At 46.9% G+C, this 27570-nt stretch overlaps 2 protein-coding genes across 3 annotated transcripts in view; one reads left to right on the forward strand and one right to left on the reverse strand.

Moving 5' to 3' along the window:
- Positions 1–474, reverse strand: part of NSUN2 (NOP2/Sun RNA methyltransferase 2) — a 29225-nt gene extending 28751 nt beyond the window's left edge. Inside the window, exon 1 of the mRNA XM_036846294.1 lies at positions 382–474. The gene's annotated coding sequence lies outside the window, so the exon portion shown is untranslated. The remainder of the gene's footprint in view (positions 1–381) is intronic.
- On the forward strand, positions 173–27298 carry SRD5A1 (steroid 5 alpha-reductase 1). Of its 2 annotated transcripts, none has more exons than XR_005019238.1 (5): positions 173–620; positions 13609–13775; positions 17071–17172; positions 18883–19097; positions 25368–25446. XR_005019238.1 is itself a non-coding variant. In XM_036846295.1 (5 exons), the coding sequence occupies exons 1-5, from the start codon at positions 340–342 to the stop codon at positions 25432–25434; spliced, it is 768 nt and encodes a 255-aa protein (XP_036702190.1). In that variant the 5' UTR covers positions 175–339; the 3' UTR covers positions 25435–27298. The 2 variants fall into 2 exon arrangements, 1 of the variants encoding a protein (XP_036702190.1); XM_036846295.1 differs by having other exon boundaries at positions 175–620; positions 18883–19033; positions 25368–27298.
- The last annotated feature ends 272 nt before the right edge of the window (positions 27299–27570 follow it).

Here is a 27570-nt window from a genome sequence, read left to right on the forward strand (position 1 = left end):
GGGCTCAGGCGGCGATGCGGACAGCCCGAGGTCACGCGTGCGCACCACGGCGACGGGGGGGGCGGAGCGGGCCCGGAGTGGGCGGGGCTCTAGCTTGTGGGCGGGGCGGGCGGCAGACCCGCCTCCCGCCCAGTCCGCGGCGCGCCCCCTGGACTGGTGAAACAGGCGGGGTTAGCGTATCCACTGCTTCCTGGCCGCCAGGGCGGCGTGGATCCCGGCCCCGGGTTTTGACAGCGGGCCCCGACCTCAGGTAACCGCGCCTCCCGCCGCCCCCGCCGCCGCCCTATATGTGGCGCGTCGCGGCTGCCGGGCCATGGAGCACGCCTGCCGTCCCCCACAATGGAGCTGGCCGAGCGGTTCCTGCTGGACGCGCTCGCCTACCTGGAGTGCGCCCTGGGCTTCCTGTGCTACGTGCTGCTGAAGCTGGTGGGCTCGCCCTACGGGCGCTACGCGTCGCCGCGCTCCGCATTTCGGCTGCCGGCGCGGGCCGCCTGGGCGGTGCAGGAGCTGCCCTCGCTGGCGGTGCCGCTCCTCGCGTGCGCAGGCGCGCCCGCCGAGCGCCTCAACCGCTGGCCCAACTGCATCCTCCTGACCATGTTCCTCGTCCACTACGCGCAAAGGTGAGGGCGGGCGGCCCCGCGCCTCTCCCTGCCACCCCTGGTGCGCTGCCCTCTCCCTGCCACCCCTGGTGCCCTGCTCTCTCCCTGCCACCCCTGGTGCGCTCCCTTCTCCCTACCACCCCTGGTTCGCTCCCTTCTCCCTGCCACCCCTGGTTCGCTCCCTTCTCCCTGCCACCCCTGGTTCGCTCCCTTCTCCCTGCCACCCCTGGTGCGCTCCCTTCTCTCTGCCACCCCTGGTGCGCTCCCTTCTCCCTGCCACCCCTGGTGCCCTGCCCTCTCCCTGCCACCCCTGGTGCGCTCCCTTCTCCCTGCCACCCCTGGTTCGCTCCCTTCTCCCTGCCACCCCTGGTGCGCTCCCTTCTCCCTGCCACCCCTGGTGCGCTCCCTTCTCCCTGCCATCCCTGGTGCCCTGCCCTCTCCCTGCCACCCCTGGTTCGCTCCCTTCTCCCTGCCATCCCTGGTGCCCTGCCCTCTCCCTGCCACCCCTGGTTCGCTCCCTTCTCCCTGCCACCCTTGGTGCCCTGCCCTCTCCCTGCCACCCCTGGTGCCCTGCCTTCTCCCTGCCGCCCCTGGTTCGCTCCCTTCTCCCTGCCACCCCTGGTGCACTGCCTTCTCCCTGCCGCCCCTGGTTCGCTCCCTTCTCCCTGCCACCCCTGGTTCGCTCCCTTCTCCCTGCCACCCCTGGTGCGCTGCCTTCTCCCTACCACCCCTGGTTCGCTCCCTTCTCCCTGCCACCCCTGGTGCGCTCCCTTCTCCCTGCCACCCCTGGTGCGCTGCCCCCTCCCTGCCACCCCCGGTGCCCTGTCCCCTCCCTGCCACCCCCGGTGCCCTGTCCCCTCCCTGCCACCCCAGGCTGGCTCCCTCCGCCTGTGCAGCAGGGCCTGGCGCCCTCTTCTTGCGCCTCTGCTCCCTCTCCCAGCATCCTCTTTCTACTTTTCTAGTTCCACTTCGGGCTCTTTGCTGTGGGTGGAGGAGCTCTTTTCCCCCAGCCAAATGGTCACCTGCAACTTGGGAGCCTGGTTTTCTCAAACTCCTTGTGACTTCCCCTTTACAATGCACGGACTGTATGGGCTTGAATGGATCACGTTCAGAGACTTTCACCTCCACATTACGCAAGCGCCCTCACGACTGTGGAGGTGGCTTTCCAAGAAATAACCTTAAACACACATAAGGTCTTTACACTGACTTCCAAATGTTTCGTTTTTGTGAAGAATGCTCAGTGGCTGTGTCTGAACTGTTCAGGTCTCATAATAAGTTGGGACTTTCTCCAACTCTTAGGTTTTGGCTTTTACACAGCTAAACCAAATGGCTGGACAAAAGTTTAAAATCAGAATTTGAAAATGTGTATTCGACTTCAAAAGGCTGCCGAGTTAAAAAGGGCGTTCCCTGCATGCTAGAGACCTGGGCTGACCTGCTCTGTGAACGTGGGCAGGTTACTTGACCTCTGTAATCTTGGGTCCCACCCCACTACGCCCACTTCATAAAGTGGGACGGGAAGGAAGTGTGGGTGTCTCTAAGCCTCTCTTGAGTCCCTGGCACAGCTGTGTCCCCATCTGCTTTTAAGCAGGCACTGGAAGTGGGCAGAGTCAGTGTTCCACAAGGCTTTCTGGGTGCCCTGTTTCTGACACTCCTAGAGAATTCCAGTAAGCAAAGTTGTTACCAGACCCATGGAGGTTCTGTAATGTGATTGAGCATTACTGCAATTTGCATATCAATAGAATTCTCATGACTACATACATTTCTCCATAAACATGCCAGAATCTGTGTCTGTTTTTGTCACAACTAAAAGCAAGCTCTGGAGTCAGACTGCTAGGTGTTACCCCAGCCACGTCCCTGGTGACTGGTGAGGTAAGTTATTAAGCTGCTCTGCAGCAGATTGCCCCATCAATGAAACTGGCGCAGCCATGGTACCAGCTACCCACCAGTGGGACTGGCATGCCTTAAATACTAAAGGCAACTCCATAAAATGCTTGTGAGGTTCTGGGAAATCTGAATGCTCAATGGTGACAAATAACACCACTTTATATCACCATGCAAATGGGCGTATCCACATACACACCCTGCGTGACATTTGTGCATGCTGCTGCCGGCTTCAAGTGCCAAGTAAAAAATCTTCTGAAGACATTGAAGGCGTTGGAAAGATGTGAAGGGAGCACTTTACAGAGCTTTGTCTGAAAGCCTGGAGTTGAAGCTTTTTGATGTAAGGTGTCATGTGTAACTGCATTGGGGCTCTCTCTAGTGGGAGACTGGATGCAGCCTCCCAGAGGGCCGAAGTCGCTTCTACAGAAAGAACTGGAATAGATCCTGTCGTGCAGATGAGGCCACGGAGCCACAGAGTTCAGGTGTTTTACCCAAGGTTGTTGGATGAGCGATTGCCGGGACTAACACCCCGCTCCCCTCCTCGGCTTCTAGACCAGTGGCTTCAAAAACTCGGCTCCAAAGGATTTGCCGGGTCACGTGTAGTTTTTTAAACTGCTGGGCTATTTTTTTTTCCCCGAAGTCGTTCATGTTACTATATACGTAGCCCATGTGGTTTGGGGGCATTTAAGTTTTTCCAAATAGAAAAGATAAACATCTTCCATTCTACCCAAGCAACTAATTTATTCAACGGTCATTTGACCTAAGTCGGTGAGCCCTTGGACGAGAACAGAAGCGCAAACCACACTGAGCGCTTGTTCCAAACCGCTGAACTCCTTGACCCAGAAGCTGTTTCCTCAGCCCCTCATTTGTCAGGGCTCTGTAGACCAGACCAGACAGTAAGAAGGGAGACAGGTGAATCCAAGCCTGAGTCAGGCTGGTGGCGGGAGAAACACGAACCACGGGACATGCGTGGGAGACACGAGGCCGAGTGAGCAGCGACTTCCAGAACTTGGCAGATGTGTGCTGAGGCCCTGTGCTAGGACGTGGGCTGACACAGAGGGAGGCGGGGCCCCGCCCTAGGGGAGCTTGAGCCTCTTGAGGACTGAAGCCAGAAGGGGGCTTCCCATGGTCTGTGGGAAGGGGTGTTTGCCTGTGTGTTTTTAGGTCTTCATTCGGCACACATTGACTACGGATTGTTTGATGTATTTGGCATTCTCCTCATCGTTGGGCGTACAGAGTTGAGAGGTTCTTTTGAGTCAGTGAGTACAGGACAAACTCTGGAGAATCAACAGGATCTTTGGGGCACAAGAGCCAGGGATGGGAGGGAAGGCCTGCCTAGGAGGGCAAGAGGGGACAACGGTGGGCCAGAACACACCAGGGCCCTGACCAGCTCCCCCAAGGATGGTGAAGCATGTTTGTAGTAACTTTTTTTTTTTTTAACTTTTTGGCTGCACCGCGTGGCATGTGGGATCTTAGTTCCCTGACCAGGGATCGAACCCATGCGCCCTGCAGTGGAAGCACGGAGTCTTAACCGCTGGACCACCAGGGAAGTCCCCGTAGGAAGGGTTTTTTTAATCTATGGCAAACCACATGGTTGTCCGGCCGGCGGCCTTTGCATCCTGTCTGCACTGAGGTCGCCTCCTGTTGGTCACGGGCTTCTGAGTTCCCAAGGGCACCACCGCATCTTCTCACACCGCCCTTGGTTTCGTGTGTGTGGAGCGTGTCCGACCTCTCGCCCGCTCACCTGAGGCAAATGTATGCCGGAGATGGGCAGTTGCCTATTCTCAAGTCCGCTCAGAGCTGCTGTGCATTTGTCAGAAGCCCAGGTGTGGCTCCCTCAACCCCGTCTCACCTCGTGTTCTGCTGCTTTCTGTCTAGACAAGCGGGGATTCAGTATGACCCGAACCCAGGGTACCTGTGTCACAGATTTTCCCTTTCCATTCAGCAGGGAGTGAGTGAGTCACTGATTATTTCTTCACCGGCTCCTCTGTTTAACAATAGTTACAAACCAAAGTCCCACTTGAGCGCTGAGATGTTTATTTACCACTGGGGCCCCAGTCACCCCGAGGCCACAGAGGAAGGGTGCCAAACACCCCCCTCCCAAGTGTGCATACTTTGAAACACCCACCCCGAGGTCTGTGCTCAGCCAGCTCTGTGACCTTGTGGGATCTTGATTCTGTTGTCATCCTTGATTGCAAGGCCTCAAAGCACCTCACCTACTTCAGGTTCATCGTTCCTCCTGCTGGGGCCTGTTAATGGTCTGGGGAGAGCCTGGCCCAGCCTCTCTTTTAACTGTGTCATAAAGCATGTATAACATTAAAACACAGCAGAGGACTGGAGAGGGTGAAGGGCACACCAAATCCTTGGCCCTTGCCTTGTGGATTCAAATAATTGGAGAAGGAAAACTTTTATGTCAAAGTATAGAATGACAGAAAGTAAAGTATTCATTGTGTCTGTAACCTTGCCTTGAAAGAGCAAAGTGCTTATTTAAGTATGTAGCTTTACTGCAGTTTAATCACTACAGGGAAAGAGTCTTTTACAGAAGGAAAGAAAAGCAAAGGGAACTGATCCAAATCTAGGAAGTGCTGTAGATTTCAATGATGTCAAATTGTTGAGAAAAAAGTAATACAGTCAAATATTAAAATCAACAACCACTCTCAGTTTTAAACATTTAAAAATGGTTAAATCTACCATTACCTAAATTACTGCCAGATCACCAAGTTGGTTACTTAGTGTTCCCAAACTTGGGTGGGCGACATTATAGGCTGTCCTAGGAGATGATGGCCAACTGCTTTCATTTCCAGAGTCAAATCATTTGCTGAATGATTGCGTTATTTCTCGTTGCAAGAAAACTGCAGTGTTGTTATTGCAGTTTATTGGGAAAACATTTTAAGAGAGAATTCTTATGCTCCACTATGCGAATTAAGCAGTCATGGAGCTTGTGTCTGGGAGCCCCAAAATTGAAATCTTAACTTTCAACGATTAAAGAATTGTCATTTCACGTGGTTGCCGGCATGTTGACCTTTGAAAGGAATGCTTTCGCTTGAGTCTTTCCAGCAGATGGGCGCAGTGGTTATTTGCCAGTTACTTGGGCTTCGTGTAGGCATTAACCCTACTGGCTTGAGTGGTTCAGGAAACCACATGAGAGCTGCTTGGGAGGATGAGAAGCTTGGGTCTCTGGGCGCTACTTTGCAGTGAGAGTAGAAATGCGGGCTAGCTCTGGGGACTTTGTTCTTTTCTGTAATCCATTTTCCTTCATGGGTGCTAATAGGACACTTTCTTGTTTCCTTAAAATTCAGGACAAAATTTAAGGAAAAATTTGTGGTTTGCTTTATTAATTTTGCCTGATTCTCTCTGAGCCTTTTCCAATAAGCAATTGCAGGTCTTCAGCCCAAGAAATCAGATTTCTCCCTCTCACTCATCAGGTCTGTTCTGAATGTATTAGCTTCCAGGATTTAAAATACATGTGTGCGTATTGCATGCAAACCTACAACTGAGGTACGTGCTCCTGTAGAAAACTTAGAAAATGTGGAGGAACTCAAGGAAGAAAATAAAAACCACCTATCGTTCCATCACCCAGAGATAACACTGACGATATTTTGGCATATCTCTTTCCCATCTCCTTCACTGTCTTTAATAAGTTTTTGATACTTTTTTTTCTAAGCAGTAAAGATAACACATATAAACACGCATAAAACCTTATATCCCACTTTTGTCACTTCACATAAGTATTATACTGGCTTAGTAGACATGCTTACTAAAGACGACTTCTAAACACTAATGTGCCACAGAGTGAATAGACAGAGCCAGCCCTGCCTGGTCCTGCTTCTTGCCACCACCTTGCGATGTGTTGGATGGCACACCTGGGACATTGCCTTGGAGCCTGCCTCTTCCTAGCCTACTGTCGCTCTCCATCACCCAGGGCACCATATTCCTCTGAGCCTCTGGGTCCTGATCTGTTAAACAGGGTAAATAGTAACAGTTCTGAAGTATAAAAAAAAAACATGTTGTATATAGGATTAGGAATTATTGGGAACATTTTTGTCAGGAACTACGAGAAGCACTTTTATGCTTTCTAAGCATGTAAACTCACCCAAAAAGTGAACAGATGGCAGACTGCCCTGAGCATCAAAGCCCCACGGAGTTTCCGGCATCTCAGGGCTTTTGGTTCAACCAGTCATCAAACATTCCCTACATTCCTGATTGTCCTACAAACACAAACTTTTGTAAGTTTCCCTGGGTAATAAAAACAATTTGATGGAATGTACATATTCTTTCTTTACATGGAACAGAAAGAAAATAAAATAAGGAAACTGTAACACAATGAAGAACAAAGTGTCAAATTCAATCCCACATCCACTTCTGATGATGTAGGAAACAGAATTCCTTCCTAGCTCCTTGGGACCTGGCTACTGTGTATCCAGAAGAGGAAATGGCTTTATAACCCAGTACCTAAATAAAATGCTTTTAAGTCCAAGTGCTTCATAGTTTCTCAAAAGATTATTTCTATTTTAAGGAATTTTCAACCTCTGACTTAATACCGTTATTTTAAAGAGGGGTGGTATTCATTTCCCATAGGTGATTGTGAGGGTGAGGCAATGTCTGAGAAGAGCTTTGGAAGACGAGTGTCTGTTGTAACCAAGGTGGCCTGGGTCCCAGACCCTGACGTGTGACTGGTGCTGTGTCCATCCAGCAGGTGTGCCTGCCTTCCTTACTGTCTGAGCCTGGATCCTTCACCCTGATAAACGGCTGGGGTCCACCGCACTCCTTGATATGCTGTTGTCCCTCCAAAGTCTAGATGAAGGCTCACATGAAAGCCGTGCCCAGAAGCCACCGCTCCTCAGTCCCGTTCTGGTTCCTAATTGGCCCAAGTCAAAGGAAAACACTGGTGACAACAGCTGCATGGATTTCCAAGGAAAAGATGTAAAGCTAAAGGGAATAACCCAAAACAGAGAACAATAATCGAAAAGGTGCCCAGAGGGAGCAGAGCACTCCCCTCTGGAAGGCCTGTTGCACTTGGACATCTGGCTCCTGGAGACCCTAGCCGGCATGTCCTCAGAGCCAGTCATGGAGGTCTGCAGGCATAGGTGGCATTGCTCAGGATAGCTTGTTCTGACTTCGAAGGTTTTATGGCCAGGCCTGTGGTCATCAGGGTCACTGCTGTCCCCTCCAAGGGCAGAGAGCAGAGAGCAACAGAAGAGGCCTGTGTCAACCTTTATAAGGCCCTGTTTCCAGGCCTTGCCCCTTTACTGGCATTCACGGGAGACCAAAGAGAGGTAAGTCCTCTCCCCAGGTCCTTTATGACTGTCTTCCCCATGTTCCCCCCAGGGCATGCATAGGAGCAAAAGTCAGTGCACCTCTCCTGCCTGGTCAGGTAACAGGACACAGGTGTGCAGTCCCCGCCGGCCACCAAGCCACAGTGAGCCCCGGAACGCAGCAGCTGCCCGGAATCCAAATGCCAGGGCCACAGGCAGGAGCGTTTTCTAAGAAAATCAAAGTGATGGTTCTAGGTTAGATCTCCTGTTTTAATCTAGACCAAGGGCTGTGAACTTTTTGGGAAAGGGCCAGGTAGTGCATATGTTACACTTGCTGGGCCAAAGGCCAAAATAAGGTACATGGTGTAGGAATTTGTAACAAAAGAGAAAACAAGATTTCACAAAAGTTGTATTGACAAAATTTGAAATATGATACCTTAGTGCAATTTTGGTAATACAGGTGTAATGAGAAGAATGGGGTTCTTTTTTTTTTGTTGGGGAATAACATTTAACTTAATTGGACATCAGGGTTAGGGCACCTTCTTATCAAAATCTCTCGTAAGTGTCTACCTCCTACCGCGATGACATTTTATCTTTGAAAATGTCCTTTCGTGCATGTATGTCCTGCCAAATATTCATATCAGTCCACAAGTTTATGATTTTAATTTAGCACAACCCTAGCTTGAAAGCCTTTTATGAAATTTTTTTTAAACTTTATTCTATAAATTTATTTATTTATTTATGGCTGCGTTGGGTCTTCATTGCTGTGTGCGGCTTTCTCTGGTTGCGGCGAGCGGGGGCTACTCTTCATTGTGGTGCACGGGCTTCTCATTGCGGTGGCTTATCTTGTTGTGGAGCACAGGCTCTAGGCATATGGGCTTCAGTAGTTGTGGCACGCAGGCTCAGTAGTTGTGGCTCGCGGGCTCTAGAGCGCAGGCTCAATAGTTGTGGCGCACGGGCTTAGTTGCTCCGCGGCATGTGGGATCCTCCCGGACCAGGGCTCGAACCCGTGTCCCCTGCATTGGCAGGCAGATTCTTAACCACTGAGCCACCAAGGAAGTCCCATGAAATTCTATTGCATTCTTCTCTCTTGATATCTGCCTTTTAGTGGGTCATGACATTGTAGATTAATATCTTCTGATTGAGTATCAGGTGGCAGCTCCTCGATTACACAGCTAAGTGGATTTTGAAGTATGGAAACCAAGGTTCTAGAAACACTGGTAGAACTAGTCTGGGCTTAGAAATTGTGTCCACTGCACATTGATGTGAGAAAGTAGATCTTGCTGCTGCTTTTCATTTTTAACAGCATGGAAAGTATTAATATATAAAGCAGTCTGACATGACATGTTATTCAAACAGTGTCAGTTGTCGTTGAAATAACTAACACAGTGTAAATTTTGCACCTAAGTGATTTTTGTCCTACAGTTTTAGGTGGATTCACTAAGAAGGTGAATCGAGCCTGTAGCAAAAGCTAATTTCCAAACCCTTTAAAACTCAGTAAGAGTGGGCTTCCCCTGTGGCACAGTGGTTAAGAATCTGCCTGCCAATGCAGGGGACACGGGTTTGAGCCCTGGTCCGGGAGGATCCCACGTGCCGTGGAGCAAATAAGCCCCTGCGCCACAACTACTGAGCCTGCGCTCTAGAGCCCGCGCTCCGCAACAAGAGAAGCCACCGCAATGAGAAGCCCGTGCGCAGCAACAAAGACCCAACGCAGCCAAAAATAAATACATAAATAAATTTACTAAAAAAAAAAAAAAACTCAATAGTAGTGGTTGAGAGCAATTTTTCTCAATGAGAAAATTTGTCTTGAGCTCAAAATAGTGGTCAAGTCCATGGAGGTACTGTCACATGCACTGTTGACACTATTGATTCAGTCACACACAATAGATTTTGTTTGTTTTGCCGAGTACCTGATGGTATAGGAGATAGCTTTAAACACCTTACTTTTTTTTTTTTTAATTAATTAATTTATTTATTTATTTTTGGCTGTGTTGGGTCTTCGTTTCTGTGAGAGGGCTTTCTCTAGTTGCGGCAAGCGGGGGCCACTCTTCATCGTGGTGCGTGGACCTCTCTCTATCGCGGCCTCTCTTGTTGCGGAGCACAGGCTCCAGACGTGCAGGCTCAGTAGTTGTGGCTCACGGGCCTAGTTGCTCCGCGGCATGTGGGATCTTCCCAGACCAGGGCTCGAACCCGTGTCCCCTGCATTGGCAGGCGGATTCTCAACCACTGCACCACCAGGGAAGCCCTAAACACCTTACATTTTCACAAGCTTTGTAAATTTGTAATTCATCTGTGTGTCTGTCCCACACATTTTTACCACCATGAGTAATAACATCCTAGCTGATTCCACGTTAGGCTGTACTGAACTAGTGTTTCCTCAACCTCTTTGGAAGTATCCTCACCTTTAGTTGTTCCACGCAGACTGTTTGGAGAGCCTGGGCTTGCAGTCACTCCAGCCTCGGCCCTGAGCCCTAGAATAAACAGCTCAGCAATAGCAGCCGCTTCCGTGGACACACCAAGAGCCACGGATGCTCACAGGCTGCATCTTCTGCCTCGCTTTTTAACTACTGACGTCGCTCCTGGTGTCCTAACTCCTCCAGCGCTGTTCTCCCCAAAAGGCTAATAATAATGTACAGCAAGTTTATATTCCCCGGACATGTTTCTGTGGCTGCTGCAATTAACTGCCTCACCATTGGCGTATGGTTTCCCTTGCTTGGCTAACAAAATGAACTGCTTGGTAGCTTCCTGGGGGGACTGTAGCCTCATTTTCATTTCTTTTGTAAAGACATTCTGTCATGGGGTGCTGTTTTAAATTCTCTGAATTTTTTGATCGTTGCTTTCCTGGGAGTTGGGGACATTGTGATGACGGCTCAGCCTGGTAGTGGGGACCTCTGTTATATTCTCCTGGCACAGCTATAGTGGCATTGCATCCCAAAGAATGCTTTGCCATCTGATGCAGTAACAAAATAGCCCACACTCCACTGTACCTTCAAAGCACAAAGAGGCCATCAGCTTTTCTTGTTCTGACAGGATGGGTATGCACTGGTCATACACAGCCCAGTGCTGTGCTTGGTACTCGGGTCACTGCATCACGGTGATGGGCAGCAAGCACACCAAACAGCGGTGCAAAGTGATGAGATGGCCACGTACGGGTTCTGTCACAGCTACTGAACTCTGCGCAGACAACGTGCAAACAGAGGGCCATGGTCACGTTCCAGTACTGCTTTATTTATGGACCCTGAGATTTGAATTTCATGTAATTTTCACGCGTCATGAAATATTCTTTTGATTCCCCCATCCCCAGTATTTAAAAATGTAAAAAGCATTCTTAGCTCACAGGCTGTAAAACACAGGTGGTGGACAGGATTTGTCCCAGGGGCTGTGTTTGCTGACACCTGATCCAGACTCACATTGATATCACAGGCATAGAGCATTAGTGACAGATGAGGAACATGTGTGAAGGCAAAACAAAAGAGAGGTTTGGGTTTCACCTTTACAGTGTGCTAGCCAATGTTTGCCAGTTCAGAATTCAGCCCTGAACTTGAAACCGGATTGGGAGAAATCCATCAAAAGTTTGCTGTACAGAAACGTCTACCACCTTTGCAGAATGTTTCCTCAGAGTTGCTTCTTCAACACTTCGTACATCTATAATCTAGAAGTTTGTGATATCTAGCCTAGAAGTTTGCCTCCCACCATTTTTTAGTACCTGTTTTTCCTATTCCAAGCTTACTGTTTTTCCCTCCACTCTCTGACCCTGCGTTGCTATTAGCCTGTGTTGAACTCAGCATGTTCCATTCAGGTCAACAGTCCGTCTTTCAGTCTTTTATTTTTATCAATGAATGTAATGTACATTTTCAAGTTCTACATTTTAACAGGCATCTTTCTAAACCAAGTCCAACCCCTGCGTCCCCCACAAGTCTTATATCCTGCTCTCTCTTCTTTTTTTTCCCGTATTTCTCCAGACTTGGAATTCTAACACTTTCTCAGTTCAGTCCTGAAATTTGCCTCCTGGACATTTCCTTGAGACCATAACTCCCCGAGAAGTTTTCTCCTAACTTTCTCACCCTACTGTCCCCTTCCTACTTTCCCACGGCTAGAGAATCCCCTACGCTGACTGTGGGAATGAGGCTGCTCGCTCCTGGTACTTCTGAAGTCTGGGCGCTCAGGGACAGGGTGAGAAGCATTTTGTATTCTGCCATCGACCTTTTCCTCTGGGTCTCACACAAGGGCCCCTACCCTGGCTGAGAAACAGGGAGAGGCAGAAAGGCACCTTGACAACAGTGCCCAATCACAACATGTCAGATTCCCCGCCTGTTTTTAAGGGAGGCTATGCTGGTCCAAGACACGCACACTTACCCCCAGTCAAGACCAAGTCCTGGTCTTGCAGTGTGAGTGTTTGCAGTTAACCTGCATCCCCAGTGCCAGCCCACTGTACCAACTGTCTGCCAGATAGGAATCATGTTTTTCCCGAGGCGGAGAGAAATGGCTGAGATTCCCTGTTCTTTTTGAGGGGATGTCAACACTGTAGTTTCCAGGCAAATCTCTACTTCACTGATGATGTCATAACCAAATGGATGCTTTGCCCTAAATTTGAATAAGGTCTTCTTTGGGGGAAGTGGCATGAACAAGATGAGAACCACGAAGGCTGCTTGTGATTCATGTGAAAGTTCTCCCAAGATGCTGAGTGAGACTGTTGGGGAGAGAATCCCTTGAGGATGCATAGCCAACATTATAGTACTATTCTCGTGCTATTACTATTACTATTAACAATCAGTTACGTTTTTATTCTGGAGTAGATGGCCAAAATGGAAACAATAAGTGTTTACATTTTTCCTTGTTTTAAGCTATAATTTGCATAAATAAAATTCACTCATTTTAAGTCTGTAGTTTGATCAGTTTTGGTGATTGGATTAAGTTCTGTAGTCGTCGCCACAATCTGGATACAGAACTGTTGTACAACAATTCCTTTCACTGACGGAGGGATTCAAGTTGTCACTTTCTTCTTGGGTCAGTTTTGGTCACCTTTGTCTTTTAAGAATTTTGTCTGTTTCATCCACGTCGTCAAATGTATTGACATAAAGTTGTTGAAAATAGTTTCTTATTATCCTCTTCAGGGCTGTAGGTTACGTAGTGATGCCCCTTCTCTAAATGTATTACACACTGATTTTAAAGAAAAAATTCAAACAATAAAATTTTGCATCCTGTTTTCTTCATACATTTCAAGTTTCTTGTCCTTGTATTTTCCCTCTTTAAATTTTTAGTAATGTGCCCCTACACCAGCGTGATATAACCGAAGAACATGATCTTCAAATTGCCCAGGTTTACACTGAAACTCAGCCACTCTCTAGCCCTGTGGCCTTGAGCAGGTTACTTAACCACTCTGAGTCTTAATCTTGTCCTCTGTCAAATGTGCGTAACACTATCTCCTGTGCAGGTAGCTGGGAGGCCTTGCTGTGATGGGCACTCAGGGAACGAGAGCCATTGTGATGGTGATGGACAACGTGATGGTGGTCCCCAACTCGTAGTGCTCAGACTAGAACGAGTTACTGGTTTTAGGATGGTGGGAATTTTGAGAGCCTCTTGAAGCCTTCAGTCTCTCTCATTCAGTGTGTCTGTTTCACATTCTGTACAGTTGGAATCCTGGGTTTGTGCACAGTGGTGTCCATTACTGAAACACAGTTCATTCTTTAGCTAGAAATGCTGCTTTTAACAGATGTAGTACTCTGGGCAAGTATTACTAAGAATGACTTTTGTACAAAAAGCAGGATTAAAAACCCAAGACACTTAAAGTAGAATTACAGAAATTAGATTCTTTATCGTTGTTGCTTTTTTAAAAAAAAAAAAATATATGTATATGTTTCTTTTTTCCGAAGGGCCTTGATTTTCCCATTTCTCATCCGAGGAGGAAAGCCCATGCCATTGTACACCTTTATGCTGGCATTCATGTTCTGCACCTATAATGGCTACTTGCAGAGCAGATACCTGAGCCAGTATGCGGTATATGCTGACAGCTGGCTCACTGACCCCCGATTTCTAACAGGTGAGTGTCCTTAGTGATGCGCTCCATCCTCCTAATCATAACTTCGGTGCTCACCTTCCAGCAGTGTCCAGTTAGAAAGCGCACGCTTCTTGAGAGAACAGAGAGTCTGCGTAGGTCCATGGCCTAGCAGGGGGCCAAGCACTGGCGGAAGGGAGGGTCAGGCTGTCCCAGCGCCACATCAGTAGCTGCAGATGACGCAGGTGCCCGTCACCCTTGCCCACTCAAGCACTGAAAGCACAAATACCTGTTCTCAAGGTGAGCCTAAAAATAGCAACCAGCTCCGGCAGGGTGAGCAGTGGATGGGAGTGAGTTCATTTGGGCACTAATTGACTGTGTAATCCAAGACAGTCGTTAAACAGTCGTTAAACCTCCTACGGTTTCTTCCGGAAAGCGAGAGAAAGTCAGACTGGGTCATCTTCCAACAAGGCAATTAGACTTTTATGGTTATACTGACTTTAAACTTTGAGGTTTGTGAAGTTTTTGAAATTTTTTAAATTTTTATCAATGAATGTAATGTACATTTTCAAGTTCTAATTATAACCTTACAAGTTCTGAACAAAAATGATGATAGAACATTAGCCATCAGAAATATTTGCAAGGATGTTCAACTACATAATTGGGGAGCTCTTGTCTGTAAGGAAGTTTCTTCTATATGTTTACCCTCCTAACGTTTAGACATTCTAGCACATTCAGGTATAGCTTACCCCCAAGGTAGCATGTTAAGAATCTTGAGTTGGTCCATCAAATTCTCAAACTGCCCCAGAGCCCTTCACCCTAAAGTAAATAAAGTGACCTTACGTTTCATCTGGCTTTTTCTCCATGTGTATGAATTTGTCATAATAGAGAAAACGAACATTTGAGTAGTACTTTGTTGTCGACGAAACAGTTTCACATTTCTCGGTCATATTTTTTTCTGTGAATTAAAATTTTGCTCCCAGGGCGGAGTCCTCATCAAACCTGAGAACTGTGACAGCAAGGGATCTGCTTCCTCATCTATCAAAGCGGGGACGAATGCGAAAATTTTCAAGAGCCTTTTCTAGCTCCACAAGTCTGTGCCTCCATGAAACACCAGACTAAATTGTTTTGTTCGCACCCTGCCCCCAAATGTCGTCTTGATTTGTCTGCTCCCTGACTGTCTGATTTTCTTCTGCCCCAACTCTCAGAAGGAGACAGAACAGGCTTGGCCATCTGCCAGGAGCTGTACCCACGCCTCTGCCTCTCTGAGGTTCAGAAGAGGGCAAAAGTTAGGTCCTTTTCACAGGAGAAAGAAACGTCATATGGTTAAGCAGCTGGCCTCAGATCTAAATCGAGTAATAGCTGGTGGTTTAAACCAGACATCACACTGGCCCACAGTGAGGGCAATGAGGGACAGAGAAAGGGGATGCTTTTTAAACTCAAAGATAAAGGTTTTAAATGTTTATTTGGGATTCTCATGGGAATCGTTTTTATGATGAATTGTTTGAGCTTTTGATGAACAACAAAACAAAAGAATTCTTTGGTCTGTGAATTTCAATGTCATTTAAAGGAGCTCTATAGATAGACCGTGTTATCTGCAGGTGCCTTTGAAATTGGTCTAAAATTTAAGACATCAATAAATTGTATACAGACTTCCTGACTTCTCTATGATTGAACAGAAGTAATTGAAAATGAGGAAATACGCCAACTGAGAAACAAACTGGGTTACTTTTTTGGTATTATATTCATTTCATAAAGTTTATAGCTTTTGTAATTACATGGATAATTTTAGAAATCACATAATTAATTATACTTACAATAGTTATTATGAAAAGGTTAAGCAAGTATCAATAGTAATAAAATCCAACAAAAAGTTTCCCAGAGAAGTAAGAGTGGTTAAGCTAAAAGAATTTATACAAAGATTTTAAGATCCCTAACGATGAAATTAAATGTTTAGTTCAGATAAGCACAAATATTAGTTTTCCTACGAATCTAGGCAATAGAGGGAGCTTGTCTCTTAGAAGACAAATAAAGGAAGCATGGGATTTTGAGAACGTGATGCTTTCTGGAACATCAAATTGGGGGCCAAATCACCTAGAAGTGACATACTGACATTCAAAGAAGGTAACGAGTCAGCCATAAATTGATGGGACCAGTAAGTGACTCACAAAACACATTAGACAGTTTGGTACAAACTGTTTAGAAAGGAAGCTGCCTAGTGAAGTCAATAGGAAGAAATCTTGAAAACCTTGCTGTAGACCTGAACATGGTTTGTATGTCCCTGTTCTAGCCGTGGAAAGCTATCTAATGCCACTGGGATAACTGATGAATAACTCAGAATGTTACTCCAAGTGTACGTCTCTTTGAAATTGACTGGAATGCCACCATTAAGCACCATCTGCCTTTCACATTTTTTTAAATATCTCAGAATAATCAAATTAACTCATTTTGTGAAATCAAGTTATTCCTTTTATCAAACACTACTTTGACATTTTGCCTTTTCTTGTTGGAATTGATTGATACGATACTGATAAGTCTCCTTTAAGTGACGAGAAACCTCCGAAGCCCTCGAAGAATTGGAGAGAAAACGTTCAGACGCTGTGGAATATCTACTCAGAGCCGGGCGGCTGGCAGTTGAAGATTTAGTTGGGAGATGCGGTGGACGAACAGACCCAGGACCACCGACTGATGAATGAGCAGGAAATCAGGGGTGGGAGAGGCCATGGATGTGCATTAAATTGTTCAGATGAGGTTATAGAGAAAGAAGAGAAGAGGACCAGCGATTAGCTCCTTGGAACCGCCCCCTCAAGGGGCCTGAACGCAGCCAGTCGTGGTAAAGCCCGCGCTGGGATTTCCCGTCTCCTCTTCTGCCAAACAGAGGGGCCAGAGGGGGCGTCGTGCTTCAGACAGTGTCTGAGAGGACAAATAAACTTTGTGGGCTGACCCACTGACGATGATAATACCTCTTCCTAGAAAAGAGCCTTGCGCCTTAGTCATAAGTCAAATTTCTAATCATACCCGTCATCCTAAAAACATAGATTGTGGCCATCAGGTCAAGCTATTTTAAATAGATTAGATAATTGAATAGTATTATTAGAAAAGCAAAGCCCTTATCTAGCAGGCCTAGAGCAGTGCTTATAAGTCATCTTTCTAAATAAAGCACAATATTTATTATAACAATGATTTTTGCTATCAGTCATGGCTAATATGTTATACCAATAATGATAATATGAAGGACTACAATAATACCCTTCATTCAGGCTTGGGTTTGTAAACTTTGTAGTTTATTAACCATAATACTCTTGAATATTTTATTTTCTTTATATCTTATTTTCTTTAGGTTTTGTCTTGTGGTTGTTAGGCATGCTGATAAACATCCACTCAGATCATGTCCTGAGGAACCTCAGGAAACCAGGGGAGACTGGATATAAAATACCGAAGGGTATGTACCGAATATGGGGAATTTATTCTAAAATTTTATTGAATGATGCTTTGCTGTTTTAGTTTTGCCAGATCTCGTAACTAAAGTGCAGTATTTGTTAGCTGCAGGTTTTCAGTGTGAGTCACCATTATTGTTCGTAACAGTGACTGATTACTGTTTTGTTAAAATGATAGAGGAAGCAATTCTGACTAACTGAACGCTTATTAAGCAAAAAGGAAGCTCTAGTTATATCTGTGTTTGGAAAGAGAGATTAGTAGGAATTTGTGGTCTACAAGGGGTGTCCAATACTTCATTTCTAGCCACAGAATAGAATCGATACCTTGATTGACCCTCCCTCCGAAAACAATTTAAAATGTTGGGTGAAAAATTTAAATGCATCAGTGTGGTATCAAGAAAGCAAGTAATCATCAGAGGGCAAAATCTAAGTGAGTGCTAGAGTCCAGAGTGCATCTTGTTTTAATCTGTGACTACTAGCTGACCCTCATGCTGGTTTTGTGGCCCAAATTCATGCCACTTGCCTGGTCTGAGAAACGTCCAGCTGTGAATTAGGGTCCATGTATTCCTGGGGGTGGTGTGCTCATGCCTGTGGCCAACGCAAGCCCAGATCCCCAAGGAACCTGCCTTCAACTCAGGCCTCCGAGAGCCCAGCAGACCACACACCACAGAATAAGGGCCACAGTCAAAAGTTGCAGAGCCCATGAGGAATAGGGCACCACGAACAAGAGCTTCATGAACGTGAGCGATCGCAGATCTTAGAATTCATAGACACAAGTTGTAAAGTGAATACTTAAATATTTAAAAAATAAAAAAGGGATTGAAACTATGAGCAAAGGAGCAATATACTCTAAAAAGGACAAAATAGATACAAGCTGGAAAACAATAGAGCTTCTGAAAATTTTCTTTAAAAATCAGTAGGTAAAACTAAAACTAGAGCGAAAGTGAGAAGCACACAGCAGCACTTAGTTTGGTGTCCTTCACCTTATCTTCCTGGAAACCATACAGGAATAACAGCAGAACAAATGACCAAAAAACCCTGTAAACCTCAAATGACTTAAACTGTGGCCCTGGGGTTACCCTTGGAGTGTGCAGCTCTGCTCTCCGGCCCGATGACTCCCAGGCCCCCTCGCCCTGCTCTGCCCCTTGGGTTCCCCCCCACCTCCCTGGGGTGTAGTGGCCCAGATGTTGGGGGAGGGGTCTGGTCCACACAACACCCCATGTGCTTCGAGAAATGTCTGGCCTGTCATGTAGACTTGATGAATCTGTGAAGATTTGAGGAGTCAATGAATGAGCCTGTCCTTGAAAATTTGTATTTTCTTCAACCCTTTGTCTAGGGGTCCCTATAGGTCCATTTTATCAAGTTGGTTCATTAACTGTTAGTCTGTGTTCCCCATCCTTGTTTAAGTTTTGTCAGCTTGATTCATTAACCAGTGAAGTGATATATTGAAGTGCGTTAAAACCGTAGCATTTTATAGTCAGACAAACAGATAGGTATTGATACAGGCATGTACTTACTACCAGAAGCTGTGATATGAAACAGTAAAACCGGTCACGTTAGATGTGTCTCATTGATGAAAATTCTGTAAAGGTTTTATTTCCCCAGAGTTGATTTGTATGTTCTCCGAGGAAGTATCCACTGGTATCTCTCAAGTCCGGATTTCATTAGGCACTGTTTCATAGTGAACGCACTGCTGGGTCTCTGTTTTCTTCTAGGGGGCTTGTTTGAATACATCACTGCAGCCAACTACTTCGGAGAGGTCGTCGAGTGGTGCGGCTACGCCCTCGCCAGCTGGTCCATCCAAGGCTGGGCTTTTGCTGTGTTCACCTTCTGTGTCCTGCTCACCAGGGCTCAGCAGCACCACCAGTACGTTTGAAAACACTTTTGGCATTTCTAATTTGTCCTCCGACCTTGGTAGAGCAACCTGCAGGTTAGATTTTTCAAATGTTCATATCAATTTGCCAAACCCCAGTTTAGACCAGGCTTTAGCTAACCGAGCACGGAACCACGCAGACGTCTGAAGAATAGCCCAGCTGTAATCATCAGATCGTGTCGGCCACGTCATTTGCTCCGCCCTGCGCTGAGCCTCTTTGAATGTCTGCTGCTGGGCTCGGTGGTCAAGTGGAATGTCAGGCAGGGGGATTCAGGGTCTGACGTGGACTCGCCGATGACCGCAGGGGACGCTGGCTGGGCAGCAGGCCCTCGGGCGGCTGCAGTTGGAGGCATCAGCGTCTGGCCCTTGCAGAGCCCCTTCCCACAAGGGCACCCCACTGTGCAGGGTCCCTGATGGACTCCTGGGATACCGCACTCCGAAGTCACATTGTTTTCCAGAGTGTGGGGCCTTTATCGGATCCCCAAAAGGGTCTGTGATCCACTTGACCAACAACGTAGAAAACAAAGTATGTTAAAGCTGAAGCGAGCTTGGGGGGCATCTTCCCCATCTAACAGGTGGGGAAACTGAGGCTCAGGCTCAGACAGGGTGGAAGTCACGTCTCGCTGAGACTGGAGAGCTCGCAGACCATCTGAGCATCGGGACAGTGCCCTGATGCCGCAGCAATGCTGGAAGTTTGGCGTGGCTGGCTCCCCAGTGCCCACATGGACAGCTCGTGTCCTCTGAGCTCGAGAGGACGCTGCTCTGCTTCCCTGGCCTCATTCACTCAGAAACATTCCATCCTAATCTCCAGGGCTGCTGACACAGAGGCATCCAAAAATGTATGTCATTGTCCTGCTTCACAGACTTTGCCATCTCTTTGGGGAACAGGACAGAGCTGGAAGGCCAGCAGAAGAATAGGTGATATCACAGTGCAGTGGGAAACACAGGCTTCTTAGAGTCAGAAGTCCTGGGTTTATTTCCCAGGCTCACCATGTATTTAAAGACACAGAGGATTATTATTGGAGGTAATGAGGAAGAGCTAAAAATATCTGTGTAGCTAATAGTTAAGGACATTACAGCAAAAGCGTGAGAGTTATTGAGTTCCTGAGAGCAGCACCTCTGTTCTTTGAAGTGCCCCCTGCGCTGGTGAGCTGGTGATCTTCCCTCCTGCCAGTGAGGGGAGCGGGGCCCCAGGGCCAGGACCCGTGTATATGCCGGAGCTGCTGCGAAGACAGGGGTGGGAAGGAAGCCCATACCAGCAAGAGCTCAGGAAAGGGGTTACAGCATCAAAAGTGTCACAAATGTTCAGGAATGATTCGCCGTCTGGGGTTGGATTGAGTCCTAACCCCAGGAACAGAGTCCGTGTAGACGGGCTTAGTTCAGATGAGGTCGCCCTGGAGTCAGGCCCTAGTCCAGTAGGACTGGTGTCCTTATGAAGAGGAGACACTTGGACACAGACATGCACGCAAAAGAAGCGACGGCTGCGTTCAGGCAGACACAGAGGGAAGCTGAAGGCCGAGAATGTGGCAGTGATGGAGCCACAAACCAAGGAACCCCAGAGGCTGCCGGAAGCTGGGAAAGGCTGGAAGTGAAACCGTGCACCTCAGACTGGGACTTAAACCCACGTGCCGGGACTCAAACCCAGCCGAAACCCAGATTAGGACTTGAACCCGGCCAAAGCCCACAGTCTTCCAACTGAGGTCACACACCTGCTTTCAGGACTTAAATGAAGCTCAGATTCTTGATGTCTCATCACAGAAAGAATTCAGTGAGAGACAAAGTGATAGGTAAGAAGTGGATTTATTTAGAGAGAAACACACTCCGTAGAGAGAGTGTGGGCCGTCTCAGAAGGTGAGAAAGGCACCAGGGTATGGGGGTTGTCAGTTTTTATAGGAGCGGGTAATTTCATAGGCTAATGAGTGGGAGGAGTATTCCAGCTATTTTAGGAAGGGGCGGGGATTTCCAGGAACTGGGCCACCGCCCACTTTTTGATCCTTATGGTCGGTCTTGGAACTGTCATGGCGCCCGTGGGTGTGTCATTTAGCATGCTAACGTGAGCTTGCTGATACTGAGGCTCAAGGTCTAGTGGAAAAAGTCGACTTGTCCGCCAGCTTGGATCCATTTGGTTCTAATCAGTTTATGTCATGTCCTCGGGCTGTGTCATTCTTTCAAGGGTTGTGCCCTGCCTCTTTCCCTCCTGTTTCAGAAGGACCCTCCCCTGGAGCCTGGGAGGAAGCAGTGGCTCTACCTCACCCGGACTGCAGGCTTCTGGCCGCCAGGCATAAATGCTGTTGTTTCAAGCCCCGGGTTTGTGGCTCTTTGTTACAGCAGCCCTGAGAAACCAACACCCTAGCCCTTCCGGGATTTACAGTCCATGGGGCCGTAAGCAAAGGCAGTGAGTCTGAGCTCCTCAGTTTTCTCCTCTGCTAGATGATTTCCCCAGATCTCATGCCTATGAAGCACTTTTCTCAGAACCAGAAAGATTCATACTCTCAGCAGGCCTGGCTGAAATAATATGTTATTATCACTTTAGACTAAAAGTATCTAACAACGTCCTAGAAAGTGAATAAAGCAAAACTAGATTCATGTAACAGCAGTGACAACAACTGCCAGCTATCTTCCCCCCCCCCCCCCCCCCCGCATCCCTTCCCCTCCTCCTCCCCCTCCCTCTTCCCCTCCCCTCCTCCCCTCCCTCTTCCCCTCCCCTCCCCCTCCTCCCCTCCCTCTTCCCCTCCCCCTCCTCCTCCCCCTCCCTCTTCCCCTCCCCCTCCTCCTCCCCCTTCCCTCTTCCCCTCCCCCTCCCTCTTCCCCTCCCCCTCCCCCTCCTCCCCCACCTCAGCACCAGCACCTACCCCACACAGCCCAGTGCAGGGGCCTAAGACCACTTTCTCATGGCCACGGGGGAGATGCTATTCCTGTCCATTTGTTATATTAGATATTAAAAAGTGAATATTGGTTGGTTTCTAATAATAAAACCAAAAGAGATAATCCTGACATTTTAAGAGCGTGGAACAGAGGAAGATTGAACAAGAGCACACTAGGTCAGTCATAAAGATGTTTTCTTAAATGAAAACAGGGCACAGGAAAATCCCTCTCAACATGCAGTGTGACACAGATAGAAATAGACAGTAATACTATTTTCCAAATGAAAGTCTCTGTAAAGAAAACCCAAAGGTGTTCTTTGCAGATTCACGGGTTGAAAGGGCTCTTTTTCATTCATTTGCTGTTTAAATTGATGTCAGTGTGAAAGCAACTTTAATTGCTGAACAATTAATTCGGTTTAGTGGAAGTATGTTCAGAAATGTTAGATTTACAAGCTGAGGACAAAATAAAGCCTATCTTTTTTTTTTTTTTTTTTAAATCCAGTCAACCCAACCAATGAAACCATCAGATAAATTGCTTCCAAAAGGAAACAATCCCTAGGACTAGTCCTTGCACTATATTTGACTTACTGACAATGTTCTTAAAGCAACATTTTATTACAATGAACTTCTTTCTGTAACAGCTAGACGTGAAGTATTTAAATCCATAAATGATTGTTATATTGATAATTAGATCTGTAGATCAGAAGCTTAGGGTCACCTGTTCCGAGTAGCTAACAGATATTCAGGTCTGAGGGCCAAATTTCAAGGAATGGTTAGGGGGGGCACGTTTTCTCACCGTTTTCTTCCCTGCCAGCCTCCAGCCGCCATGCTTGTTGGATGGAGCCGGAGCGTGACGGCACATGATTTCACAGCTGTGCGAGAATGAACTCAGACGTGTGCTTGTTCACACTCGGGCGCTGGAGGTTGGGGCCGGCCTCAGGGGCAGTCTTTGAGGGCAGACTCCGTGGAAATAAATTATTGCATGCTTATCTATTTGTTAACTTTAATGTCATTTTAAAAAATGAACTCAATGTGTCTTCAAGACACTGGTTGATGACACAATGATTTTTTTAAAAAGACCCACACGAATATGACATGCTGCCGTCTTGTCACAGCCTATTTCATGAGACTTGGGTGCATAACCGTGATTTGTGAATGCTTGGAAAGTGTTACTCAACTGTCAGTGACCCATCCCTGTGTTCACAAACACAAAGCTGTTTCTGAGCCAGAAACACACAAATGGTTAGGGGTTATTTTGCATTCAACAGAAAGGCAATGAGATGTTAGTTCAGTCTCCACAGTAATAAAATCAAGACAAAAAATTGGTATCCAGCCCTGGTCAGTGTCACATAAGCTTTGATTCTAGGGGTAGAAAAATGAATGAGAAAAGTAATAGAAACATGCTGCTTGTCCTTTTAAAAGTATCTATACATACACACATACTTATAAACCTTAAAGTACTTTTTGCTTTTTGGCCGCGTGGCATGTGGGATCTTATTAGTTCCCTGACCAGGGATCAAACCCATGCCCCCTGCAGTGGAAGCACAGAGTCCTAACCACTGGACCACCGGGGAAGTCCTTTAGAGTATATTTTCTTGAGGTGGGTTTGTGGTCTCAGTGATCACACAAATGAGAAGTTTCCTGGGTGGTTGCACAGCGCCTGGAGCCGTCCCGAGGGCGTGGGCGGGAGCGCCTGTCCTGTCTTCCGGCCGCCGCCGCCTTCGCTGTCGCCCATCTGAGGCCGGTGTCCCGGGTCCCCGGGCAGTTTCAGGATGGGGGCTCGCCTCCTGCCCTCCTAGCGTGCTGTCCACACTGCTGCCCCGTGGGAGGCTCTTAGGAACTGGCTGCTGGTCCGTGTCCTGGATCCCGCGCGGGCTGTCTTAGTCTGTTCAGGCTGCTGTCACAAACATGCCATAACCCAGGGCCTTATAAACAACAACGTTTATTTCTTAGAGTTCTGGAGGCTGGAAATCGGAGACCTGGGTGCCAGTACTGGCAGTTCTGGGAAAGGCCCTTTTCTGGGTTGCTTTCTCACTGTAACCTCAAGGACAGAAAGAGCCGGGGGACCTCTTGAATCAGGGCACTAATTCCATCCTGGAGGCTCCACCCTCATGACCTCATCGCCCCCCAAAGGCCTCACCTCCTAATGCTATCATCGCCTCGGGCGTTAGGTCTTTCACATGACTTTTGCGGGGGTCACATTCAGACCATAGCACAGGCTGACGTGAGTAAATATGCGGCCTGTGCACATTCTTGGCGCCTCTGCTGCCCGTAGCCCTTCTTGTCTCCACGCACATCACTGATCTGGAAAAGTCCGTTGTTACCGTGGCCTCATGTCAGGGGAGGTGCTGCTTGATCTGAGGTCCAGTGACCAGCTTCTGTGGGTGTTTCTCGTCACGTGTCTTTTGGGGAATACAGAACAGCGCATGAGAGCACCATGGCATCTGCTAGGTTGTAATTCTGTATTTGTGGATGGCAGTGTTGAGTTGATCTAAAATCGACGGGATTTTGTGGACTCACTTTCAGGTGGTTGTTTTCATATGTTTCTGCCATCTTAACAAATAAGCTAATTTATTTTTTTTAATTTTTGAATTTTATTTTATTTATTTTTTTATATAGCAGGTTCTTATTAGTTATCCATTTTATACATATTAGCGTATATATGTTGATCCCAATCTGCCAATTCATCCCACCCCCACACCCCCGCCATTTTCCCCCCTTGGTGTCCATGCGTTTGTTCTCTACAATAGCTAATTATTTTCCATCATTGTTTTCAGTCTGTTTAGCACTCTTTTGTACTTATGGAAAGTCTTTTTCTGCCTATTTCTCCATTTTGTCAAATTATTTTTAATCTTTTACTCCTTCCACTTAGCTGCCACCCTTCCCAACGGGCTATTACCCCACAACGAATGAGTGTGCCTTTGTTGATTTAATTTATATCAAAACTGAAAATACCTGTTTGAGTGCAGGACCGAATTATGAACAACCCGTGTCACGTGTTCCTGGGTTTGTTTGAGAGTCACCTGGCACGTAGCTGCGTGCCCCTGCCACAGACCCTGGGTCTGGAGCAGAGAAAACTCTTGGGGTAACTAAGAGATTACTCAGGATACACCTACTCGGTTCCTCTCCCCTCCCCCAGTCAGCCTGCTTCCCAGGATCTGCAAAGATAGCGCCCCAATATCCTGATCTGCGTGTTTATCACATGCCTGTAATTTTCCCTGCCAGTATAAAGGTGAATTATATGAGTCACATCTTCATGAACCGTGCTGTACAGTCTGATATGTTTATTCATGATACAGACCAAGTCAAGCTATATGTCTGAGATGCCAGAATTTTTATTACTACTTTTAAAAAGCTCAGTATCCCTTTATGATGAGAAATATTGTCTATTTTGTTAGCAACTGTTAAATGTTTCAACGAGAAAATTAACTTTTTTTTAATGTATTTTTTTGTCTTATTTCAGGTGGTACCATGAGAAATTTGAAGACTATCCAAAATTCAGAAAAATTATGATTCCATTTTTGTTTTAAGTTTGTTGTCAATGGGGTTACCTTCAGCTTGAAGCTTTTCGATCATGTTTCTCTCAGGATGATATAAATGAATTTATGTCTCTGTAATTTTTCTGCTACTTCACCTTTTTCAAGATTTGCTCTAGGATTGTGTAAATGAGTAAACTATCTAATAACAGTAGCAAATGTGTAAGCTACCTAATCACAGTCTAATCAAACTGAAATGGCAGGTGGAAGTATGACGCTGCATACCAGGTCACGGATCTGGAACTCTGTAATTGCAGCTTGACCCTCCTCTGATTTGTTTGCCTCTATGGACCAAAACATTCTCTACCCCTTGCACAACTCCCTACAGCAATGGGTTTAAGGTCAAAGGTGATGTCCCCTCCCCCTATGGAGGTGTGTTCTGTCTTCATGTCCCTCTCATCCCCCTAGGTCGGAGAGGCCTGGGTCCCCACAGAGTACCCACCACAGCCTCTCACTGTTGGGTGCTGGGCAGGCGGAGAAGTTGGGCATAGGGAGAGGAGAGGCCCAGCGGAGGCCAGTGCAAAAGGCCTCTGGCACCTGCTCCAGCCTGGACCACCAGGTGACTTCACTGGCAGGACAGGGCACTGGGGGCATTCTTAAGGAGCAAGCTGCTGTGTCCCCCATGAAAGGGACTTACTTCCCGGAGGCCCTGAGCTGGGAGCACGAAGGTGCTGCGGGACAGCCTTCCCATCTCGGGTCACTCGCCATGAGCCATTAGGAGTCTCTGGCTTGGGATGATTTTTCTTCCTCCTTCTAGGTAGAATTAGAATTTTTTAAAGGCACTTTTTCTTTTTAAGTACCTCTCAATATTGCAAAACTATAATTTGAAGCAGAATTTCTTATTTTAGATGCACTCAAAACCTCCACGGAGATGAATGACAGTAATAAAATCTACTACTTATTGCCAGATATGTAAAAGAAGTCTCCCCACTGGAAGGCTGCCTACTGAGTCTCTTGGTCCCTCTGTGAAAATCCAATGAACACATGGTACAGACCCCTCCTCACCTGGGACAGCACTACCTCTATTGTTCCCACATTTGTAGGGGTGGGAACCGAGCAAGGTGTAAGTGGAGAGAGTCCGTGTGCACTTATGATCGCTAACGATGCTGGGTGGCAGAGGCCTCTGGGACACACCTGACGTTGCGTCCTGTATGTTCTCTGACCGACTGCCACCTTTGGGCAGGGAGCAGGCCCTCCTGCCCCTGCACCTCGGGCCCCTGGGCACCCCATCGGCTCCCTCCCGCTTCTCCTGGCTCACCTTCCCAACCAGGGGCTCCCTCCCCATGAGGTTTCATGTAGAAACTGTGTTCTTGGCGTTAGTGGTTTTTAGAGTCCCTTAGGGTTTTAGAATTACACGGAAAACTTTTCCTGATGTGGTTGGGCTTCATTTTTAACTAAAAATTGAATGCTTTTGTGGGGAAATTTTATGATCAAATAAGCTTTGGCCCTTTTTCTGACTGAATAATTACTTGAAACCATAAAACAATAAATATTTAGGATCTCCTCCAGAAAACTCAAAAATCTGAGCGAGTCTTGACTGATTTGGGCCTCTGGGCTCTGGAAGGTGTACCTGGCCAGAAAGATGCTTGTCTGAGAGCTAGAGATGCTCACTGTGATTTTTACTTCTGTTGGTGCTTCTTTTTTATTTGAGTGACCAAAAGTTTGGGTTAAGTGGGGATTTGAGGCATGGTGCTACTTCACTGTCATGCACTGGGTGGATGATTGACAGCACGAAATCTTGTTCTATCTTGTCTGCCTGTCTTCCCTTTGCTAAAAACTGTAACTGGCAAATTATGACAGTTTGTTATTGTGTTAGTTACAATAATTAAGGAGATTAATAAAATCACTGGTAAAAGTTTGGTTGTTTTGTTACCCTTCTGTGTGGACAATTCTTCACGCTAGAAGTTCAGACAGCCCTGAAATCTCTTTCCCACCCATATTAATATTTCATAGTGCTAAATATTCTCTTCTATCTCTCGGTAGAGCTGTGTGACATTCTTCGTATAAATCTTGTGCATTTCTGCTAAGGTTATTTTTATTTTTATTTATTTTATTTTTTTAACATCTTTATTGGAGTATAATTGCTTTACAATGGTGTGTTAGTTTCTGTGAATCAGCTATACGTGTACA

Source organism: Balaenoptera musculus, chromosome 3 (genome assembly GCF_009873245.2).
Source record: "Balaenoptera musculus isolate JJ_BM4_2016_0621 chromosome 3, mBalMus1.pri.v3, whole genome shotgun sequence".
Classification (NCBI taxonomy): Eukaryota; Metazoa; Chordata; class Mammalia; order Artiodactyla; family Balaenopteridae; genus Balaenoptera; species Balaenoptera musculus.

Coding starts and splice junctions, on each gene's coding strand:
- SRD5A1 (XM_036846295.1), top strand. CDS start 340: ATGGAGCTGGCCGAGCGGTTCCTGCTGGACGCGCTCGCCTACCTGGAG. Junction 17,173..18,882: donor TGGATATAAAATACCGAAGG/GTATGTACCGAA, acceptor GTTTTCTTCTAG/GGGGCTTGTTTGAATACATC. Junction 19,034..25,367: donor AGGGCTCAGCAGCACCACCA/GTACGTTTGAAA, acceptor GTCTTATTTCAG/GTGGTACCATGAGAAATTTG.